Source organism: Malania oleifera, chromosome 13 (assembly GCF_029873635.1).
Source record: "Malania oleifera isolate guangnan ecotype guangnan chromosome 13, ASM2987363v1, whole genome shotgun sequence".
NCBI lineage: Eukaryota > Viridiplantae > Streptophyta > Magnoliopsida > Santalales > Ximeniaceae > Malania > Malania oleifera.
In genome coordinates this window covers 5,293,832-5,314,320 of record NC_080429.1, presented here as the reverse complement: position 1 = coordinate 5,314,320, position 20,489 = coordinate 5,293,832, and the positions used below count along the sequence as shown (strand labels likewise).

General features: G+C 38.2%; 1 protein-coding gene across 2 annotated transcripts; it reads left to right on the top strand.

Annotated features, from left to right (window-relative positions):
* Positions 1-452: 452 nt before the first annotated feature.
* On the top strand, positions 453-19,216 carry LOC131145412 (polypyrimidine tract-binding protein homolog 2). 2 transcript variants are annotated; one of them, XM_058094445.1, is made up of 11 exons: positions 453-687; positions 1,365-1,568; positions 1,687-1,896; positions 14,909-14,971; positions 15,064-15,137; positions 15,636-15,731; positions 15,925-15,982; positions 16,525-16,629; positions 16,721-16,802; positions 17,568-17,680; positions 18,323-19,216. In XM_058094445.1, the coding sequence occupies exons 2-11, from the start codon at positions 1,383-1,385 to the stop codon at positions 18,620-18,622; spliced, it is 1,287 nt and encodes a 428-aa protein (XP_057950428.1). In that variant the 5' UTR covers positions 453-687; positions 1,365-1,382; the 3' UTR covers positions 18,623-19,216. The 2 variants fall into 2 exon arrangements, with proteins under 2 accessions (XP_057950428.1, XP_057950429.1); XM_058094446.1 differs by lacking the exons at positions 453-687; positions 1,365-1,568 and adding an exon at positions 2,041-2,098 and having other exon boundaries at positions 1,730-1,896.
* The last annotated feature ends 1,273 nt before the right edge of the window (positions 19,217-20,489 follow it).

The window sequence follows — 20,489 nt, the reverse complement described above, 5'->3', positions numbered from 1 at the left end:
TGCGATGTCGTTGACGAAGTCTACTGCCTCTTTCTGTTCCTATTTCCATTTTTCCTCTCTTTAATATTTAAATATCAGTATTTTCTGGGTCGTTACAATAAATATCTTCATAGTCTTCAAGTTTTGTCTTAATATGCTTCATGTTCATAGTTAATTATCATCGTCTTGTACGTTTTATGACTTTCCAATTTATATCTTTTATTGTGCTTAGTACCTTAATACCTGTATACATACTTAGTAACAGAATTAGATGTTTTGATTTGTCAATGAAACCTAAAAAGTCAACATATTTCAATAATAATTTTTTTAATTCAAAAATTTAAAAATAATTTTTTAGTATTCATTTTAACTTAAATCATACCCCACGTCTAATTAATACCACCCCATACTCCGTGAATCCAATATATGGGCTAAATCATTAAATAAATAAAAAAAATAAAAACAAAAGAGGTATGGGCTAAAGTACGCCTGACGACCTCGCATCCACCGCTCTGCTAACATCAGCCAAGGTGTACAGTGCGAACCTACGCCTAAGCGGCGCCATAAGTTTTCTCTCAAACCGCGACGATTGGAGAAAATCTTTTATATCCCTCGATTCTATCTTGTTTTTCTTTTTCATCTTCCATCCTCTGGGAGCCCTAGAATTCGAGGGTAGAAGTTCTTCCTTCTTCTCCATTCAACACCAAGGTATTTGAATCCAACTCTTCGATTCATCGAAGCCTTTCGTGGTTTGACCTAATGTCTCTCTCTCGTTTTTAAGTGGAATAGGTGATTCTGTGATAATGGGATTGATTGCTTTTTGATATTGCGCATTGAAACTGTTCTTTGTTTTTCGTTTATAATATTTTTAAGTGGATTTTGTATGTTGATTGTTGAACGTTGATTTTGTTTGCTTTTGTGCTTTTGGAAATTGAGCATTTAGCGGGCTATGCCGTCTCAGCAGAATTAAAATGTTTGTTTTTTGGTGTCCAAAACATGAGTACTGCATCTGGTCGGTTGAACTTTGAATTTATAATTACACATGGGGAAATTATATCATTTAGGAATATGGGTTAGTTTACGAGAAGTACCTTTTAGATTATGGTTGGACTTCTAATTTGATTTCCGTTTCTTACATGACTAGTGTTGTGTGGAATGTGCTATTAAAATTGTTGAAAGATATCAAATTACATAATGAAATAGTTTGTGAGAGATGTAATTTCTGCATTGGAGGATGGGCTTCTGGTTTTGTGGCACATCTCCTCCTCACCCACGGGGTAGATTTTGTGCTTTTTTACCTATGAAAACGCCAACTTTCATGTTGAGTCATGAATATGTAATTTACTAGTGCATGGGTATTTTATTTTGGCGGTGACTTTTTGTAGGTAAGGGTTTTCTATAGAATGACTTCTGTATCCAGTCAGCCGCAGTTCCGGTACACCCAACCACCATCCAAGGTACTTCACTTGAGAAACTTGCCTTGGGAGTGCACAGAGGAGGAATTGATCGAATTAGGGAAGCCTTTTGGTAAAGTTGTCAACACAAAATGCAATGTTGGGGCAAACCGAAATCAAGCTTTTATTGAATTTGTGAGCCCTATTCCTTATTTTATTTTATTTTTATTACTGTTTGTTATAATCTTGTCCAAGTCAACGAATAACTTCCACCAACTGATATTGATGTTTGCATTTTATTAATCTTCTCTAGGCGGATTTGAATCAAGCTATTGCAATGATATCCTATTACGCTTCGTCCTCAGAACCAGCTCAAGTACGGGGGAAGACCGTGTATTTGCAATACTCCAATAGACAAGAAATAGTGAACAATAAAACTACAGCAGATGTTGCTGGAAATGTATTACTGGTAACAATTGAGGGTTCTGATGCTCGTCTTGTCAGCATTGATGTTTTACACTTGGTAAGTAAATTGCATGCTATTCTATTGTAGTTATTAAAGGTACACTTGTCAATGCAAGGAAGTTGCCAGTGAGTTCTGTAATTAGGTTGTGGTTTGTCATGCTTTGGAAAGCTTTTGTTGACATAAATGTGAATGGATCAGCAGGCCCATGTCAAGGCAATATCTTCGATGGCAGCCTAATGCTTCGGGAGAAAGAGCGCATGTGTGTTTGTCTCCTTTCTCCTTTCCCCTTTCCTTAGCACTGCGTCTTTCTTCCCTACTCTTCATCCTCATCTTCCTCTCCCTACCATTCTTAGACTTTCGGGTGCTTTCATTTCTCTCTTGTGTTTCCATCTCCCTTTCTTTTATGCATGCATTGTGCTGAAATGTTATGCCTGTGCTGCAATTGTTTACATTGCACTTCTATGTACAATTGTTGTCTTAATTGTTTTCAAGTTTGGTCTTAGTTTTCTTTTTTGATAAAAGAGGTCAGTGCAACAAAGTTGAGTAGTGGACCAGCCCTGTTCTTAACAATAATTTTTAAATTGGATGACGGTTTCTCAGTGCAAGAATTCTATGATCTGGGATTTTGTTATATATTTTTTATTCTTTTCCACTTTCCAACTGTGTGCACTGGTTTCAGTCTGATTTAAATAAGTTGGTGTCCTGATTTTAAATTATCTAAATCTTTGGACGCATCATTTAATGTTCAAATTTAGGCAAAGCAATACAAAATAATTAAGCAGAGTTAATTCAAGCCAAACAAGACAAATTAAATTTGTTCTCTTTATTTTGAACTTTGTCCTTGTGGAGTAGGGCTTACTTTTGCTTAGTGACACTTTTTTCCCCCCAACTGTATTCTGTTCCGGCCTTGGGCTTCATGCTTGAGAAAATTGTAATGAACTATTGTCTCATTGTTTAGAGTCCAATTCTAGGTGTAAATCCAAAGGAATGAAGTGTAGGGATCCAAAGATTCAGCAGCTTCTTCATACAAAAACATGCTAAGGTGTTTGAAATTCTGCCCAAAGACACTTCCCAAGGAAACACGGAAACCATGGCTTCATCTATCTGTCTAGGGGATGTTAACTTTGCCAGCATCAGTGTTTGTTCTGCCCATCTCCTTATAAAAGAGGCACATTGCAATAACCTTTCTTGCTTGGCTTCTATTTAGCTTCATTTTTTTTTTTGGATAAAGTTTTTGATTAGTTTAGTGCGCCACATTTCTGTACGAGCAGCTAAAGAAATCAGCAAGGGCTTCAAGCTCCCAGTCTTGAGCATTCCTTTCAAAGGGATGTTCAGCCCCATCCCATTGTCAAATAGATCAACGTTCATACTCAAAAAAACATCTTTATTATATGCCATGTTGAAAATGTCAACGAATTGAACTTTTAGTGAGGTGAGACCACATCAAATGTCATGCCAAAAGAAGATTATGTCACCATTTCCATCTTCAATGTGGATGGAAGGGAAAAAAAAAAAAAGACTTTCCAGTTCTTCCTAATCCATTTCTAAACATCTACTTTATATGTCTCTCGAACATCCTTAAGAGTTCCACCCATTGTGATCAATGCCATATTCCGCAACATAAACTTTCCTTCAAAAATGCTTGCTTTTCAACTTGATCCGCCGAAGCCATTAGCCTAGGAGTGCTTTGTTGAACAAGGTTAGTGATTTTACCCCCAAACCACCAAGTTGAATTGGCTGTTTTTGAGAACACCCCCCCTAAAAATAAAGCGCACAGCCGCACACGCACAGGCACATTCATAACACACTTTACTAGATGATGAAATGCTCTCTTACATTACCTCATAGGAAGTTTTTTCTTTGTTCAAAATAAATATCTTCAAGCTTTTGGCCACTAGGCATGGGGTGGGGGATTAGACAGAGTGCCCAGAGTTCTAAGACAACGCTCTTGGTAAAAGTGAGCCTTAACCCTTTCAAAGGGAATTACACTTCAACTTGGTGAACTTTTTTTCAAATCTTCAAAATTTGGCTCCTGAACACCTTTTCTCTTGAACTTGGCCCCAAGTAGTTTAAGCTTGTAGACAATTCCCTTTCTTCCTTCTCTGGTTTGAGTGTCCACAATTTTTGAAGCTGTAAGGGCAGCATCTGTGATTTGTCTCCCCTTAACAAAAGGAATGATTGTGTTGCCTATAACTTTCTTGATCACTTTTTGAGTTTTAAGGCTAGCATTTTGGAAATTAGTATGTAAACACTCCTCAATAAGCTTGGAAATCAAACCTTTAATATTAATGGTCCTACCTATGTTATGAATCAAAGCAATGAATGTTGAGCTAGGGATTTTCACAAATCTACCACTTTCATGAAAGTATTCAAAGGGTTTTATGATATTAGATTTAAGACCACAACCCCGCTTCCCCCCCCCCCCCCCCCAAAAAAAAAAAAAAAAAAAACCACCCACAATGAAGTCATCTTTGAAAATGCCATGGTGAAACTCAAGTTTTATAACCATGACATTCCTTTTTATAACCATGACATTCCTTTAAAGAGTCGGGGTTTCTTTAAGGGATTTTCAAGCCATACAGAGTCTTATCAATCTAGTTGAATATAATACCCTCAATCTATTGTCTCCAAGAAGCCAACTTAGGGTAAAGATTCTTGAGGAATTTGCAGAAGCTCTCCTTTATATCTCCATCCTCTTCAAGGACCTCCTAGTCAATGTCTATTTTGTTCATAGCACTGAATCTTCCATGTGAATTTGCTATTGGTGAAAAAATTGTGTTATGGATCTATGGTCGTCCTAGAGCCAAAGTTCCCTAGATTTTTCTCTTCAAACATCTTCCTTCATATGAATAGTGCCGAATAGCTCGTCTCTTAGTATCAATCTTCTTCCTTTATCCTTCTTAGAAACTCCCATGGTCGTCTCCATTCCATCCAAATCTTTGAGGTCTCTTGTAAAAGACACTTTCTTTGAATCAGTTTCTCCTTATTCTGCTTTTTTTATTTTTTCTTTTAGTCCCCTAATGCCTTCAAGTTAGAAGCTGCCACTTGGCTTGCAAAGCCTGTGACTTGAAAGAATAGACCACCATGGTTAGATCAAATCTTTGAAGCCTTCATGTTGGGCCACACCTTTTCAACGCGGAAGGGATGTGGACCCCAATGACCTCATTTCATATTCTGGATAGGCAAGTGCTTGGGTATAAGCCCTGAGAGAAGTTTCTGAGAATTTGGTGTAATGATTCTTCCTGTCTTTTATCAGTCAATTCTCGAGAAAGAAGGGGTCTCTTTGAATTTGACTAGGCAAAGGATCCACTTAAAAGAGGGAAGTCAATAAGTGCATTTTACATTGAAGAAATCAAGGAGCACCCTTATACTAGTATTTTTCGAAAACCCCCTCGCTTCTTTGATGAAGCAAGAGAAGCATGTTGAAATTGCACCTGGTAACCCAAGGTGCATCCTGCCTATCTCTACTTCCAAAAAGCTCATTCATCTGAAGCTGCTTAGAAGATCCTTCACTCAGTCCATAAACACCAAAGAGAAGCCATGTGAATTTGCCATCCTTAGTTTTGAATAAATAGCAGACAAGAAAAGCCCCAATTGAGCTTGTTTACTAGCTGTAGCACACCCTCTCTCCTAGGGTGAATTATTTTGCCACCACTTCCCATTGCCTCATGTAAAATCCAGCCATTAGCCTCCAAGTTAGTTTCCTGCGAGTGAATGATGTCACTTCTTGAAAGCATTTCACAAACATAGACCTCTTATTATGATCATTTAATCCCCTGACTCTCCAAGAGATTAGGGGTATTGTCATGGTTTCAAGTGGTACTTGTTGTATCTAATATCTTGAGAATCTGAGGTTCCCTCCTTTCATTGTTAATAGAAAACTTTAGCCTTTTTGGCTCCTTGTTTGTTTCTATTTTATTTTTGCTACTCGGTTTTTTTTTATGAAACAAAGTAACATATTTCTCTATAACTTCCTTTCAATTTCCTCAAAGAGACTGAAAGCTTTCAAAACCATCACAAGCTATTCAAATAGCCCATTTTAATTTTTTGAACCAACCAATTGTTGATATGTTCCTTAAGTTCCTCAAGGCCCTGTGAGTGGATATCTGTCTTACTGCAATCCAAAATAGCCTTATTATTGATTAGGATGATGGCTAAATTAGGATAGAAAGCCTGATCCAGGGTACAATATGAAGCTTTGGAAGCTACTTGAACTTCACTGTTTTTCCCCAAGTCCTCGAAAGATTTGTAAGTGTTGTCTTGGTAGGCTGAGATGGGCGTGTTCTCCTCATTGCCAATTTTCTTTGCATCCCACTCTCAATTACTTGGTCAACTAAAGTTTTTTATTTTTTGTTTTTGTGTTCAGATTTGTTGCCTGATGATGGCTTGCTCACAAGGCCTATGGTTTCATTGCTCATTCAGGTTCTTTAGCTGCAGGGGTGAGGAGTGAGCTGGGTTTAAGCAGTGATTTTGGGCCATTGCAGTCGGTAGTGCCCTTGCCTTTAGATCAAGGGATTTAATTTTGTACCTGAAGGGTCTGCTTTTGCGCTGGTTTGGAGTCCAAGCTAAGCCTAGACCAAAGCTGTTTGAAACTCATAAAGAACCTAGTCTTAGAGATGGTTAGGCCATTTTTTGAAATTTGAAATGCTGTTGTATGACACCATGTGCGTCAGGTGTGTAAGCTTAGTCCCCTTCCCCAAGAGGCTCCATGTTCCTTCACTCTGTTGTGAAACAACCTAAGAGACATTGATTCAATGACCACTGAGACTTGGTCCCTTTAAGTGGTTATGCTGCTACTGATGAGCAAGATGACACTACTGCATGTCGATTTGGAATTGTCCTTTCTTGATGTTTGGCAGAAACCTTCCACCAAGCTCACCCACTGTGGTGGAAATTTTTTGTCGCCCCCGTGTCCAAAACACATTGGAAGAGTTCCTGCTTCCCGAGTGATTTATGAGGGTGCAATAAATTTGTCAAAATTATTAAATATTCCTCTTTTAGTCTTTTATTGGCACAATAGAGTTTTGTCCCCATTTCTCTTTATCCATAACTCTAATCAAGAGATCACAAACTAGACAACCTCCTAAAAAACTTTCAAGAAGATGGCAACCCTGTGACTCCTGGTACACTTCGATACTTGGAGGTGGTTGACCACCTTGCCTTCAAGCACGACGTTTTCAACCCCCATAGTGCTGCAATCATCTCCTCACATGAGAGATTTTTCTTGAGGAAAATTTTTTTCTACTTTCTCACAGGATTTTTGCAGCCATTTGATATAATATTACTTGTAGTATTTTTGTTGGAGTGGGTGGCTCATATAAGGAATACATACATGGGGAAAGCATGTTGAAGTAAGAACAAGGAAGTTGGGTTGGAGGAGGAAACCATCGACAGTTTGGTCGACGGTATTGTTTGATACTGATTACGGATTTTGAATTGGGAAGATTAGTAGATTGGGGATTTCAGAGGATTTTCCTCCGGGGATTGCTATAGGGGCTACTTTAGGAACTTTCTAAGGTTTCTGTACGCATAGGGCTAGCATATAAACAATATTGTAATTCTTGTTTGAGATTGATAATGAAAAAATTCAGCCGCTTGCTCCCGTGGACATAGGCACATTGTTGAACCACGTTAATTCTCGTGTCTTTGTTTATTTGCTTTCCTTATAATCTGCATGTGATTGTGTTTCTGTATATTATTCATTGTTGGTTGCTGCATTCCTTGATTTGATCAATTTGTGTTTCTGTTCCGCATTGGTAATCTTTGCACAACAAATTGGTATTAGAATCAGGTTGCAGTGATTGAGATTTCTTCTGCGAAGTTTGACATTGTCAAGTTCGATGGATCGGGAAATTTCGAACTTTGGCAAAGGGTTAAGGACTTGTTGGTGCAACAAGTTATGGTGAAGGCATTATATGGGAGCAGCTAGAAGTCATGGATGACATGAGTTGGAAGGAGTTGGAAGGGAAGGGTGTCGTGACTATCAGGCTTTGTTTGGCCAATGACGTGATGTATCACGTCATGGATGAGAAATTATCGGTGACAATTTGGCTGAAACTGGAGAGGTGGTATATGTTTAATTCATTGACGAACAAATTGTATCTTAAACAAAAACTATATGGGCTTAAGATGACAGAGGGTTCAGATTTGAATTAATACATCAATGTATTCAATCAAATCATCAGCGATCTGAAGCGAGTTGATGTGTAGTTCAAAGACGAAGACAAGGCATTGATGCTTCTAAATTCCCTATCTACGTCTCCTACGTACGAGAATCTAGTTACGACTCTGACATGGAAAAAAGAAACTCTGGAGTTAGTATATATCACGAGTGCCCCGTTGGGTTTTCATTAGAGGAAGAAAGCCAATGAATGATAATTCTAAAGGTGAAGGGCTTGTGGTGAAGGGTAATAAGGATCGTGGGAGAAGCAAGTTCCAGGATGGACCGAGTAACAATAAGGCTCGGTCCAATTCTAGGAAAAGGAAGGACCTACGGCGTTTTAAGTGCGGGAAAAGGGATTACATAAAACCGAATTTTCTAGAGGGAAAGAAGGAGAATGCAAAAAATAAAGAAGGCTTATCAAACTTGGCGAATTTAGTGGAAGGAGACTCAAGGAGCAGTGATGGTGATATGCTTTCCGTCTCATCCGATTCAGATGGTTTCTCGGATTCTTGGATCTTAGATTCGGCGTGCTCATGTCACATAACGCCCAACAAAAATTGGTTAACCACTTATAAATTGGTAAATTCTGGTTCTATTCTGATGGGAAATGATGCTTCATGCAAAATTGTCGGAGTATGGAACATTAGAATCAAGATGTTTGATGGTGTGGTGAGGATGCTATGTGATGCTAGGCACATACCAGAATTGAGAAAGAATTTGATTTCATTAGGCATTTTAGACTATAATGAGTTTAGTTACAAGTCTGAAAGTGGGGTAATGAAAGTGAGTAAGGGTTTTCTAATCGTGATGAAAGGGAAGAAAGTATCAGGGAATATTTATACACTCCTAGGTACTACAGTTGTAGGTGGAGCTGCAGCTGGAGAGTCTGAGTCGGACACTACCATCTTGTGGCATATGCGATTAGGGCATATGAGTGAGCGTGGAATGATGAAACATCTTAAGAGAAATCTTTTGAAGGGGGTCAAATCATGCAAAATGGATTTCTGCAGGTACTATGTGCTTGGGAAACATAGTAGAGTACAACTCATGGTAGCCATGCACAAGACGGAGGGAATCCTTGATTACATTCATTCAGATGTTTGGGGGCCGGTGAGAGTAGCGTCACAGGGGGGGGGGGCATGTGTATTTCGTGAGTTTCATTGATGATTACTCATGAAAGGTTTGGGTGTACTTCATGTATCACAAGTCAGAGACGTTTGCCAAGTTTAAATTGTGGAACGTTGAGGTGGAAAACCAGACGAGGAAAAAGATTGAGTGCCTCAGGTCAAACAATGGAACTGAGTACACTGATTCGAGGTTCATGGAGCCATGCGAGTAGCATGAGATAAGGAGATATTTTACAGTACGCAAGACACCACAACAAAATGGTGTGACGGAAAGGATGAACCGAAACATAACTGAAAAGGCTCGGTGTCTCAGGTTGAATGTAGGGCTCACGAATAACTTCTAGGCAGAGGCAGTAAACATGACATGTTTCTTGATTAACAGATCACCATGGGCAGCACTAGATGGGAAAGTTGCAGAGGATGTGTGACAGGCATCGAGGTAGATTACTCCGATTTGAGAGTATTTAGGTGTCCAACCTATGTGCACGTTCTTGGTGAGGAGAGATCAAAACTTGAGGCAAAGTCTAGATGGTGCATCTTGTTGGGATATCAGAAAGGGGTGAAATGAATCAAGTTGTGGGATCTGAAGGCAAACAAAGTGGTGATCAATAGAGACGTGATTTTCGATGAGAAAGCCATGTTGCGACGTACTCAGGAAGAAGAAGAGAAATAGGTGCCAAAAAACTACAGTGATGAGCATGTAGTGCAGGTTGAGTTAGAGACTCAAAGTGGAGATGATAATGATCAAAGCATAGGGATTTCTAGCTCGAGAGACCAACATCATCGCAATATAGCCGTAGATAGACCCATAGTAGTTAGAGGCACAAGGTGAGCTGAGGTGCAAAGGGCCTTTGAAGCCGAGGCGTGAGGCGTGAGGTGCACAATTATTAAAATAGTGTACAATGCCTATTTGGGGTAATTGATATATGAACATATGAATATCTAGTAATATTAGAATTTAAAATGCCAAAACATTCGATACCAAAATTGGGAATCTAATGAAATTACCAGGTCGAAGGCCAAAAGCGTCAATAAACATAGCTCAACATCCAGAATCCATTTAAAATATAAGACCTGATATCCTAAATGCAAAAACAATGTATAATATATTTCATAAAAATTTATAGTTTTTATTAGTTTACTGCATTAAATGAAAGATCGTGCATAATTAAAAAAAAAAGTAGCTAAATTCAGAAAAAATGTTATATATTAGTTATAAACTTGCATTAAATGAAACTACATAATTAATTACATGTAATATTAGAAGAAGAAGCATCTGGCAGCACAAAAGAACTGAAAAATAAGAAGCAAAAGAAAAACTGAAGAAGACGAACTGAAGAAGAAGAAGAGCTGCAGAAGAAGAAGAAGAAGAAGAAGAAGAAGAAGCAGAGCTGTAGAAGACTTACTAGTTCGAACTTCGAAGCAAATGAAGCATATGAACTCATGAAGGCTTGAAGGCGAGCTTGCGAAGAGCTCCAGCTGGTTCGAAATGTCCACGACGAACTCACGAAGCTCTTGACAAACTCGCGAAGGGTTCTTGTTGGTTCAAAGGATCAAAGATGAACTCGTGACTGCAGGTTCAAAGGATCGAAGACGAACTCGCGACTGCTAGTTCGAATGGTCGATGACGAACTCATGAAATTCCTGACGCATCGCGAAGATGACGTGAAGAACTAACGGCTGGTTTGAAGGTTGGTAGACGAACTCGCGAGGGCTCCTGTTGGTTCGAAACAAAGTCGCAAAGGGTCGTGCTTCTTCGAAATGTCGAAGACAAACTCACGGTCCTGGTTCGAAGCTCGAAAACGAGGTCGCGAAGGCTTCTGGCTGGTTCGAAGGCTTGCAGGCGAACTCACGCTGCTGTTTCGAAGGATCGCGAAGGCTCCTGCTGGTTTGAATGTGCAAGACAAAGGGTCGTGGGGCTTCGATGAAAGGGACTAGGGCTCTTGTTTGTTCGAGTCGAATGAGGGCTACGACTCTGGTTGTGGCTATTTCTCTCGGTTAAAAGACCAAAAATTTACAAGGTGCGACTCACTGCACTTGTCGCGTCATTGCACCTCGTCTCGCCTAGCGTCGCCTCTTGCAAGTCGCCTTGCCCCGCATGGTTTGAGGCGTAAGCCTCTTTGCCTCACTGCGCCTTGCGCCTGAGGCGCGCTTTTAACTACTATGGATGGACCTAGACGCACTATCAGGCCACCGCTTAGGTACGGATTTGATGATTTTGTGTCTTATGCACTTATCACTAGTAGCAGGGATCCTACTACCTTTCAGGAGGTGGTGCACAGTCAGGAGAAAGTTAGAGGGACGAGCGCTATGGTGGAGGAAATGGAGTCATTGCATAAGAACTAGACGTGGGATTTGGTGGAGCTTCCAGCAGGGAAGACGGAGATAGGATGCAAGTGGATGTATAGGAAGAAAGAAGCAGTTTCATAAAAAGAAAAGTGAGAAGTTCAAGGCTCGGTTAGTAGCAAAGGGTTACTCACAGAGGAAAGGAGTTGATTACGATGAGATCTTCTCCCCTGTGGTTAGGCACACTTCCATTAGGGTAGTGTTGGGATTGGTGGTGCATTACGACATGCATTTGGAGTAGATGGACGTAAAAACAGCGTTCCTCCATGGTGATGCAGAGGAGCTAGTTTATATGGTATAGCTAGAAGGGTTTAGTCAACTGGATAGGAGCACTTGGTTTGTAAACTGAAAAAATCACTTTATGAGCTAAAGCAGTCTCCAAGACAGTGGTACAAATGGTTGGACTCCTACACGATCCATATTGGGTATAGGAGGTGTGAGTACGATTGTTGTGTCAAATGTGAGGATTCTTGAGGACGGTTCACTCATATTTTTTTTGTTTTATTTTGATGACATGCTAATTGTTGCAAGGAATATTACTTAGGTAAATCAGTTAAAGACTCTATTGAGTAAAGAGTTTGACATTAAAGACTTGGGTGCGGCCAAGAAGATTCTTGGGATGAAGATTTGCAAGGACAGAGCTACAGGGAGATTGTGATTATCTCAGGGTAGTTATATGGAGAAGGTGTTAGAGAAGTTTAGCATGGTAAATGCTAAATCGGTGAGTACACCGCTAGCGAATCATTTTAGGCTATCGACCGCCCAATGCCCAAGGACGAATGATGACATTCGTGACATGTCAAAGGTCTCCTATGCCAGTGCATTAGGGTGTCTGATGTATGACATGGTATGTATAAAGGCCGGACTTGGCACAAGCTGTCAGCATGGTAAGTAAGTTCTTTTCGAATCCAGGTCGACAGCATTGGGATGCAATCAAGTGGATTCTCAGATACTTGAGGGGTACAAAAGGATATGACATTATGTTCAATAGACAACAGGGTGATCCTTCAATGGTAAGTTATGTGGATGTAGATTATGCTGGGGACTTGGATGACAGGAGGTCTACCACAGGATATGTATTTACCCTTGTGGGCGGGCCTATTTTTTGGAGGTCCATGGTGTAGTCACTTGTTGCTTTATCTACTACTGCATCAGAATATATGGCAGTGGGCCTGGTTGAGGCTGCCGAGGAAGCATTGTGGCTTACAGGATTGGTCAAGGAGTTGGGTTTCCATCATCAAGTTGGAGCTTTGCTGCTGTGTGATAGTCAGAGTGTCATCTATTTGGCGAAGAACCAGGTGTATCATGCGAGGACAAAGCACATAGATGTGCGGTTTCACAGGATCAGGGAACTAGTAGCTTCTGGTGAACTACTACTTGAGAAAGTTCACACGTTTGAAAATGCGGTTGATATGTTGACAAGGCCTGTTAAAACGGATAAGTTCAAGCTTTGTTTGGGCTTGATTAACGTCTCCAGGTGTTAGATGGGAGGCGTCCCAATCTACTATCCCAGGTGGAGCTGCGGGTTATGCTTTCGTATTTTTCCTAAGGGGTGAATATTCACCAAGGTGAAGATTGTTGGTGTGGCTCATATTGAGTGGAATACATATGCGAGGAAAGCATGGTGAAACAAGAATAAGGAAGCTAGGTTGTAGGAGGAAACCGCCGACTGTTTGTTTGACGGTTTACCCTCGGGAGATAACCGTTGACGGTTTTAGCCTTCACAATTCAGGCTTGGTAGTAAACCGTCGACGGTTTCAGCAAACCGTTAACAGTATTGTTCGGCGCTGATTATGGATTTTGAATTGGGAAGATTAGTATATTGGGGATTTCAGAGGATTTGCCTCCAAGGATTGCTACAGGGGTTACTTTAGGAACTTCTAAGGATCTGTACGTATAGGGTTAGCATATAAACAATATTGTCACCCTTGTTTGAGATTGATAGTGAAAAAATTCAGCTGCTTGCTCTTGTGAATGTAGGCACATTGCCGAACCACGTTAATTCTTCTGTCTTTGTTTATTCGCTTTCCTTATAATCTGTGTGTGATTGTGTTTCTTTATAATATTATTCATCGTTGGTTGCTGCATTGCTTGATTTGATCAATTTGTGTTTCCGCCGCGTATTGGTAATCTTTGCGCAACAATTATGGTTACACTTTGCATGGGGATTTAAGCTTGTAATATATTTTACCCACTAGGAACTTGAGTTTCTTATTCATTTTTCTGTAAAGCTGTACTTGATAAAATTTCACCCGAATATGGACAATTTGACCGTGTGGAGCCTATATTGCTTTCAGTGACATTATCATGAAGTGTTGCTCAGTCATGTGGATGGATGGATGCAGCTATGTGCTAGTGATGTGTAAATTTATGATTACTTCTCAAGTGGCATTTTTATGTTGGGACAGTGGCTGGATAATGCTGTTTAATGTGTAGTAGGACTACTGAAATTCTTATTTGTTTCTTTCTTTTTAAAGAGTTCACTTTGGGCATTGGTATTGACTGATCTTAGATATGTAGCTTTTGCTCTCTCTTTCTCTCTCTCTCTCTCTCCCCCCTTCCCCCCTTCATCCCCCCACTCCCTGTGGCTTTTTGTTTTTGAATAAATATTTCACAAGAAATGGGGCTGGTCAGCATTCCAAGACTGAAGCAAGCTACTCATTCCATCTGTTGGTTCATTTGGAAGGAAAATCAATTGATAACAATTTGTAGCTTCGCACACACATTCAAATGCTCCACTAACCCAAGCTTAATGATTTTTTGGGCCTCATGCAACCATGGGTGGTAGAGGCTTGGTCAATGTGGTCAAAGTTCAACTTTTTTTTTTGGTGAGATTTTTTATATGTTTTTAAAATAATCAACCTTTGACTGTTTTGATTGGGGACCATCCGTAATGGATGGGGATAAAATTTGGTAGTATGTTGTGCAGGTGTTGAATCTTCAACAGGGGAGATAATTTGTTAGCTTCATTTAAAAAAAAAATGAGTCACTTAACTTAGTAAAACTTGGGAATAAGTGGAGACACATATGCACAAGTTTGGTGAGTTCTTTTATGCGTATGTGGCTGGGGCCTGAGTGATGATACAGAACGTGCCATATAGCTCTTTTTTAAGGAAAGATGTAAAAAAATGCCTAATTGCAGTTTTTCCCTAGTTAATTGCCTGATCACTTACGAATATTTGCCAGCATCCAATGATAGATCTTTTCTTGAATATGGAATCTTGGAATATTTGATGGACAGTGAATTATGATATGGAATTCTGATTGTTTATGTAATAACTTGTATTGTAAATGAATGCAAAATGTAATATTATATATTCACATGCTTAGTTTTATGATTTAATCTTTAGAAAAGTCAATCTGTGGAATTGCTTTTTGAAATTTGTAGGGCAAATGTTTCATACATCTTTCTGAAAGTTATCCAATGATGCAGGTCTTTTCAGCTTTTGGATTTGTTCATAAGATTACGACCTTTGAGAAGACAGCTGGATTCCAGGTCCTTATATTTAAAGCTAATTCTAGTTTTGTTTGTGTTATGAGTTTTTATGAGGCTTATAATCTGTGTTTCTTGTGTGATCTTTTTTTCAGGCATTGGTGCAATTTTCTGATTCTGTAACTGCTTCTTCTGCAAAAAATGCCCTGGATGGACGAATCATCCCTAGGTGACATTGGGTTTTATGTCTGGCATGGATTGTGGTGGAACTGTATGGACTATTTGGATGTACTTATGTTCAGGGTGGACATCAGTTGGGCCCCTTCTTCTTTCTGCATCTTTATGACAAAATAATCTTGTCAAATCTTTTAGTAACTCGTTATTTTTTTGTTTTTGGTTTAATGCTGTACTGATATTTACTCATTTGAATTTTAATTAGTTGGCCACATTTTAATTGATTGTGGATGATATGGCACCACCCGCAGATGTTCCTAATGTACTAGGAATTGAGGCTTAGCTGAGTTGACTCCATGTCATGAAAGTGTATTCTGTGTGTTAATAATGTGCTAGGTTGAATCATCAGATAGTAGTTTCTGGCATTTATGTCCTCCAAAATTAAAGCTACTGCAGTGTTTTTGAACTATGCTTACATAGTGGTTGCATTGGTGTCTAATCTACTTACCTAATGATTATTATTTTCTTTCTTTTTTGGTGTTCTGGTGGTAAGGTACCTGCTTCCGGAGCACTTGGGACCATGTACCCTTAGAATAACTTTTTCTGCTCACACAGATTTGAGTGTGAAATTCCAGAGCCACCGTAGCAGGTATTTCCTGTCTATTTTTTGTTGCCTATTCATACATAACTGAGTTTTGTATCTATAACTTTTCTTTCCAGTGTCTAGACTTCCATAAACAATTTTGATGTTTACTTCTGTTGCCTTTCTTGTATTTTAATAATAACACTATTCATGCTATTTAATATTGGTATATCTGCTAATTATACTTCTACTGGTCTAGGGATTACACTAATCCATACCTTCCTGTTGCGCCATCAGCTATAGATGCAAGTGGTCAGGTAAGATGGGAATTTTAAATTAAAGTGGAGGCTTGATATCATGGTAACAGTGTGGTCTGGCATGGTCACTGAAATGTATAGCATCAGTTCTAGAACTAGAGATTCCCCACATTCGAAAAAATGTCTGGTTGTTTGTGTTCATCAAATTTGTCAGAGTGTTCTTGGGAATAGGAAAATTGTCAAGGAATTGTGGTTCTCACAACCCTCGCTAGGTTGCTTATGTTGTCTGCACAGAAAGGGCATTGGCACCCAGTAATTTCTTGGCCTCTATGTAGGCTTTTTGTGTATTGTTTGAGGCAGCCGGAGAAATTTTGTTAATATCTTTGCTTGGGTAGTTGCCAAAATGTCAAATATTCTTACTTTATGCTCATCTGTTGGGCTACGTAGAATGTGCACTTTGAGACTTGTGGATGAACCGTTTGAGACTTTATCCAGTCTTGTTCGAGGATGCATAAGATTTCTGTATCACAATTTAAAACTATCAAATAAACTGTATTCTTCTGTAGTTTGACAAATGTCATGTTTATTTGTCATTATTGCAGTTTGGTGTGGGCATTGATGGGAAAAGGCTAGAAGCTGAGAGTAACGTTGTTCTTGCATCTATTGAGAACATGCAGTATGCTGTCACGTTGGATGTTTTACATATGGTATTGGCAATTTAATGTTTGCTATTCTTAGTCGAGAATGCCTTTCTCAACGATCAAGTCTAATTATTGTTCTGTTTTCTTCCATGAGTAGGTATTTTCTGCTTTTGGACCTGTCCAGAAGATTGCTATGTTTGATAAGAATGGAGGAGTTCAAGCTTTGATTCAGTATCCTGGTAACCTGACTTTCTATTGCACTCTTAAGTTTCATAAAAAATCAACATCACTATTGCAGGTATTCTTCAAATAAAACGAACCTTTAGTAATGTAGTTGTCCAAAGAAGGCCTGGGTGTTTGTTGTGTAGGGAGATATCTTAAACAATGTGCCATATATGGCTGTGTGCCTCGTTTACTGTTGCTAACTCAGAAATGATTTGAACTGTTAAACAGAAAGATGATAACATGGTTGCATTTCTTGTTTTTGTACTATTTTGTAGAAAGATAATAAAATGCTAGATGCTGCCCTTGTTTTTGTTCTAGGTTCATAATTGTTTAATTTTTTTCAATGGCATTTGGGTTTCAAGGGCAAACTGCTGAAGTAAAATTATAATCGACAGCTTGGAAATAATTTGTACCTTTGTTATTCTTAATCTTTAATTTCTATTTTGTTCCTTCTTTTCTTGATTTCTTTTGGAGGCTTGCATTTGGTGTATAACCATACAACAAGTGTAAAATTGCTAAGAAACAAACCTTGGATAGATTCTGAAAATTGATAAATTTGATTTGCTATCAAACCAATTAATGAACTTTTGATATTTGACTAGTTCTTTCTTAGTAACAATCAATCTCAACCTTTTCATCTTTCCATTTTTCTTGTTTCTTTTTCTTAAAAAGAACTTTTAACTTCTTTCGCGTGGTCTCTTAAATTGCCTATGGCTGAGAGAGTGGAATGGTTGCAAGGATATCGAAGTTATGTATTTGATAGTGAAATCTAATTGCAGACGTTCAGACAGCTGTTGTTGCTAAGGAAGCTTTAGAAGGACACTGCATCTATGATGGAGGGTTTTGCAAGCTTCACATCTCATATTCACGTCATACTGATCTCAGTATAAGGGTAATTTGCAATTATCATTTGAAAGCTTAATGCATATTTAGTATGATTGTCATTTAAATCGTCACAAAACATGAAAATGTTTGTGAATGTCCTTCTATCATTTTCCTCTTTACATGGATTACATGACATCTGGGAACACCATCCTCTCTAGGCATTACTTGTAAGTATTATGTTAGGGTACTGGTCTCATTGGTAGGATTTACCTATTGTTGATACATTTTTTATTGGCTGTCCTTGGGAGATTCTTTAAAGAGTTGTACTATTTGGTTACAAGATTTGCTAAATGGATGATGTGTAGTTTTTGGGTCATTTTTTCACCATCTTCAAAGGGCCTTCAACTATGAGAGTGATTAAGGCCTCTGTTGGTTGATGGATAGGTGATCCTCATTTATTTCTGTTGTTTGTTTCCCCTTTATGGATATAGGTTCATTATTCCTGCCTCATGACCTCCTTGTCATCATACATTATTTAAATACTGCTAGTGTTCAGTTATAATTATCATGATGCATATCATTAAGTAGCACCAAGAAATGTTGTGTTCCATTTTATTATGAAAAGTTCAACGAAACAAAAATGAAATGCAACTTTCTTCCTCTGCCCCTTCTTTGTTGGAGCATGTAAAACTTGATATGTTGTTTGCAGGTGAACAATGATCGGAGCAGAGATTATACAATCCCAAACACTCCCATGTTGAATTCCCAACCCTCTATTCTGGGGCAACAGCCAGTTCCCGTGGCCGGTCCATCTACCCAGCAATACAATGGGACGCAGTTTGCTCCAGCACCCGATGGTCCTGTGGCACATCAGCCTTCAGCAGGATGGGGCTCGGCTGTGTCAGGGGTTCCACCATCCATGCCCATGCAGGTGCATAACCAGCCTTACATGCCACCTGGGTCTATGCCTCCCCCTGGAATGTCTCTGCAGCATCCTTATGGGCATTGAATATATACCTCCTAATGCCCTCGGTCAGTTTTTACATTCTTCTGTCCTGCAGCATGGGGTTTTGTATTTTTCAAGGGTTGATGCTCCTTCGGAAGCGTGGATGATGCATGCGTCTGGTAGAAGCATCCATTGGGCGACTTTGCCCTAAATATTTGGCAAATGTACAAGTTTGAACAGCTTGTTTGTCCTTGAAAAATGGGTTGTGGGAGTGTGGGCTCCTTTCGCAGGCGTACGAGGGTTCAAATTGTTCTCATCTGTTTTACTGTAGAACTGTCAATTATATACACTCCAAACTTTATTTTGGGCTAATTTGTTGCTTGTGAGGAAAAAAGAAAAAAAATATTTCAATTCTTGCCTCCATGTATGAAGGGGAGTAAGTGCATAGGTGAGGCCAATGCCAGCCAAATTATCTTCGCTAGCGCATTGTCTTGGCTGGCTGGTGCATTGTCTACACGCACACAGAGACAGGCTTGGCTGGTGCATTGTCTTGTAATGTTGTTAAAGCATGACTTAGTAGGTTTGAATGGTTCTGCGTATTTGATTATAGTTTACTAATCATTATTTGAATAAAATATAATAGAAAATTATATTGCATTTAGATCCCATTTAGATGTGTGAGTGTAGATTGGGGCCATTTACAGTTCAATAATGTGATCTTAAGTGTTTGACAGCATTGGGGGAGGCGAGTTCCAGTAGCTGGGTCGGTTATATGTTAAGCATATATTAATTAATTACTTTTATTTTTTAGCTTTTTGGACATCTAAAATAAAAGTGTAAAGCCATGCATTTATTGATGTATTTATTATCAATATTTTGTTCTTTGATGTTAAGCCAATTATTTTGTACTCTTTTTTGCTTTGATTTTTAATTATATTTAGCTCAATATAAATATTTAATAATATTTATTTTAATTTTTGTGCTTAATTATATATATTTTGCAAATAACAGCAAGCCCACTAATTTTTATATTTATTTTCTTTATTCATATTTGTGTTGTAAGTAGACATAGACTATAGGAGGAGATCTAATTTCATGTGTTATTTGCCCTGACAGCACTTTCTGGTCATTTCAAAATTTACTGTGCAAATTTTTATTTTGTTTTTTTTTTTTTATAAAAAAAACTAGAGTTATTTAGGGTGAATTTGAAAATGTTTGTGAAAATAAAGGAAAATATTAAGAATAATTTTTTATGTTTGCTTCTTAAGGATAGGGGGAATTTATGTTTTCTTATATTTTTCTTCTCTATAAAATATTATACAAAAATAAAAATTTATTTTAATATGAAAAAAATTTTAAAAAAATAAACCATTAATGATGTGTAAAAATAAATTTTTATTTATAGATATAGTATTTTTTTTTATCTAGTATATTTTTTATTTTGTTTCTCATTTTCCTTGATAACTAAGCATGAAAATGAACATTCCTTTATATTTTTATTTTGTGTTCTTAATATTTTTTAAGTTTTGAGCAGAAACTAAAGAAAATAAATAATAGAGAAACAATTCTAAGAAAAGAAGCAAAATTTTATGTATTTTTTCATGAGGGTTTGAATTTCATCAATCAAAGATGTCATATTAATATTTGAGCTTACTTTGGAGTGATATGGACTTGAGTCAGGTTGCATTATACTTTTGTTAATAATACTCCAATTGGTAAGTTTCAAATTACATAAAAGGAGTCGTTCCTAATAAGTCTTTTTCTAAATATAAAACACAAAAGTTTGATTTTATAAATCACTAAGATTTGATTTTTCTTAATTTTTTATCATATGAGAAATTAAAATAATATTTAATGTATAGAGAAAATACAATAAAATGTTTTTTTTCTCATTTATTTCTTCTCCTGTCTGTTAACAAACCTCTGCTTT